The sequence below is a fragment of the Argentina silus genome, assembly GCF_951799395.1.
Source record: "Argentina silus genome assembly, chromosome: 3".
NCBI classification, from domain to species: domain Eukaryota; kingdom Metazoa; phylum Chordata; class Actinopteri; order Argentiniformes; family Argentinidae; genus Argentina; species Argentina silus.
Window position 1 is genome coordinate 252646 of NC_139657.1, and position 3338 is coordinate 255983.

The window sequence follows — 3338 nt, forward strand, 5'->3', positions numbered from 1 at the left end:
GAAACCAGGAGGCGTGAGGAGAGGGGGGTTGGGGGGGGGGGGGGGGGGTTAGGGTTAGGGTGAACTAGGAGGCGCTGGAGGCTCCGGAGATACAGAGACCAGAAGTCGAGGAGACACTGAAGCAGGAACAGACGGAAGGCAGGAGAGTGAGCATCCCTCACTCCACCCTGTACCCTCCCCAGTGGACCAGTGTATGTGAGGGTTATGTTTGGAGAGCCAGGGATAACCCAGGATGAGAGGCTGGAAAGGAGAGTTGAAAAGATAGAAGCTCAGGAATTCTGTATGGTTATTGGCGATGATTAACTGAACAGGTTGATTGCAGTGAGTGACTCTGCACAACAGGCGACCATCTAAAGCGGTGGCCTCTAATGGCTTGGGCAGGGGAACAACGTTTAGTTTCTTGGCTAGCCTCCAATCAATAAAACTCCCATCTGCTCCAGAGTCTACAAACACAGGGTGATTGAGGGTCTGGGATGGAGTAATTAGCCATGCAGAAGTGAGTGTGTGTGTGTGTGTGTGTGTGTGTGTGTGTGTGTGTGTAAAATGACTTAAGAGATTTAAGACATCATGTAAACCCTATTCATGATTCCTGACTGTAATAAATCGAAGCAATAAGCAGATCTAGCAGGAGACTATGCAACACATGTCACTTCATTCTATTGACAAACAAATCACATAACCCTAACCTGATCTAACCCTAACCCTAACCCTGATCCTGACCCTAACCTGATCTAACCCTAACCTGATCTAACCCTAACCCTAACCTGATCTAACCCTAACCCTGACCCTAACCTGATCTAACCCTAACCCTGACCCTAACCTGATCTAACCCTAACCCTGACCCTAACCTGATCTAACCCTAACCCTGACCCTAACCTGATCTAACCCTAACCTGATCTAACCCTAACCCTAACCTGATCTAACCCTAACCCTGACCCTAACCTGATCTAACCCTAACCTGATCAAACCCTAACCCTAACCTGTTCTAACCTTAACCCTGACCCTAACCTGTTCTAACCCTAACCTGATCTAACCCTAACCTGATCTAACCCTAACTCTAACCTTTACCCTAACCTGATCTAACCTTTACCCTAACCTGATCTAACCCTTACCCTAACCCTAACCCTAACCTGTTCTAGCCCTAACCCTAACCCTAACTCCCTGGAGTTTAGTTATAAGCCTCAGATAAGCACAAAGAGGACAACACAAGATTAGAGGCTGCTGCAAACTGAAAATCTGATACATGAAACAGTTGGAGAGAATCATCATAAAGCAGGTGGGACATCTAAAACACATCTAAAACACATCAAAACAAGGGACAAGGCCATGTGTAGTACACAGGTGATGAGTAAGACAGCATTACAAACCGTCTTGGCTGGTCAACTCTGATTGGTCAACTCTGCAGACTGACGGGTCTATGATAAACTGTGGTGTAATACTGCCATCCAGCGGCCAGATGACAGGCAGGCGTCCCTTGAAGTTCCCTTGAAGTTCACTAATGGTAAATGTGTGTGTGTGTGTGTGTGTGTGTGTGTGTGTGTGTGTGTGTGTGTGTGTGTGTGTGTGTGTGTGTGTGTGTGTGTGTGTGTGTGTGTGTGTGTGTGTGTGTGTGTTAATCCTGCTGTAGGATTCAAGACTCTGGTCAGGAAAAAGAGTGGATGTGGCTGGGATCCACTATTTATCACTTTGACCCCGGATGTTTTTTATAGCACTTTATTATATTAGCATAATAAGAATTATTATAGCATTATATTATTATTAGTATTATTAGTATAGTAGTAGTATAGTAATAGTAGTAGTAGTAGTAGTAGTAGTAGTAGTATAGTAGTAGTATAGTAGTAGTAGTAGTAGTAGTAGTAGTAGTAGTAGTAGTAGTAGTATAGTAGTAATAGTAGTAGTATAGTAGTAGTAGTAGTAGTAGTAGTATAGTAGTAGTAGTAGTAGTAGTAGTAGTAGTAGTAGTATAGCAGTAGTATAGTAGTCGTAGTAGTAGTAGTATAGTAGTAGTAGTAGTAGTATAGTAGTAATAGTAGTAGTATAGTAGTAGTAGTATAGTAGTCGTAGTCGTAGTAGTATAGTAGTAGTAGTAGTAGTAGTAGTAGTAGTACAGTAGTAGTAGTAGTAGTAGTATAATAGTAGTATAGTAGTTGTAGTAATAGTAGTAGTATAGTAGTAGTAGTAGTAGTAGTATAGTAGTAGTAGTAGTAGTAGTATAGTAGTAGTAGTAGTAGTATAGTAGTCGTAGTAGTAGTAGTATAGTAGTAGACTATAGTAAACATGTAGACTATAGTAAACAATGTAGTAAATAACGACTCTGAGGCAGACCGGTAGATCTGAGGAACGGTCTGTAGTCAGCGGCACACCGGGAGCACGTGGGACAAGCTTTTCTCCCATGTGACAGATTTAGCATTAGCATTAAGTAGCATTAAACTACCGGGCAGGATAGAGGCGGGATTTACTGTTAAACTACCGGGCAGGACAGAGACGTGTCCACTTTAAAGCGTCAACAGACACACGAGGCCAGAGGTCTTAACGGATCACCGTGACCATGAGCAGCGCGAGCAGCGCCTTCGAGAACCGGACGGTGCTGGTGACCGGAGCCAACCGGGGGCTCGGGCTGCACACGGTCCGCAGCCTCGCGACAGGAAGCTTCTCCCCGGGAAAGATCATCGCCACGGCGCGGGACCCGCGCGGCGCCAAGGTAAACGGAACCGTCACGTGTCTCGTCACGGTTCTTCACCAGTCACTGTGTGTCAGGCACGCGGCCGTGCACGTTACCGGACACTACCCGCCTCCACGCGCTAATCGCTCTCTCTTCAAGCTGCAGGAGCACGCGCATTAAACATAGATCCTGTTGATAACTAATAATGAATTAACTAATTAACCCTGTTGATAACTAACAATGAATTAACTAATTAACCCTGTTGATAACTAATAATGAATTAACTAATTAACCCTGTTGATAACTAACAATGAACTGACATTAACCCAATGTAGTGGAGGTGGTTTGGGATAATGCTCTTGTGATGACGTAGCTCTGTCTGAGACATGGAAACTCAGTGTGGCCCTTCGACCCTGAGGATGTCCTCTTGGCCGAATGGTAGACAGTTGTGTCGTCCATGTAAGAGACCCGGGTTCGAACCCGCTCAGTCACACTCACACCAGCGTCATGACGTGTGTTTACAGGAGCTGCAGAGGCTGGCTGAGGAACATCCACATGTCCATATCATCACCCTGGGTGAGGAGAGGAAGGGAGGAGGAGAGGAGGAGAGGAAGGGAGGAGGGGAGAAGAGGGGAGGAAGGGAGGAGGGGAGAAGAGGGGAGGAGGAGAAATAGTA

General features: G+C 45.6%; 1 protein-coding gene across 2 annotated transcripts in view; it reads left to right on the plus strand.

Moving 5' to 3' along the window:
• Positions 1-2507: 2507 nt before the first annotated feature.
• LOC310801716 (C-signal) overlaps positions 2508-3338 on the plus strand; it is a gene marked incomplete at its 3' end in the record, with an annotated part of 4021 nt that continues 3190 nt past the window's right edge. For both annotated transcript variants that reach the window (XM_083665805.1, XM_083665806.1), the window contains exons 1-2: positions 2508-2701; positions 3187-3238. In XM_083665805.1, the coding sequence (XP_083521931.1) occupies positions 2549-2701; positions 3187-3238 (205 nt within the window). In that variant the 5' untranslated portion in view covers positions 2508-2548. The remainder of the gene's footprint in view (positions 2702-3186; positions 3239-3338) is intronic.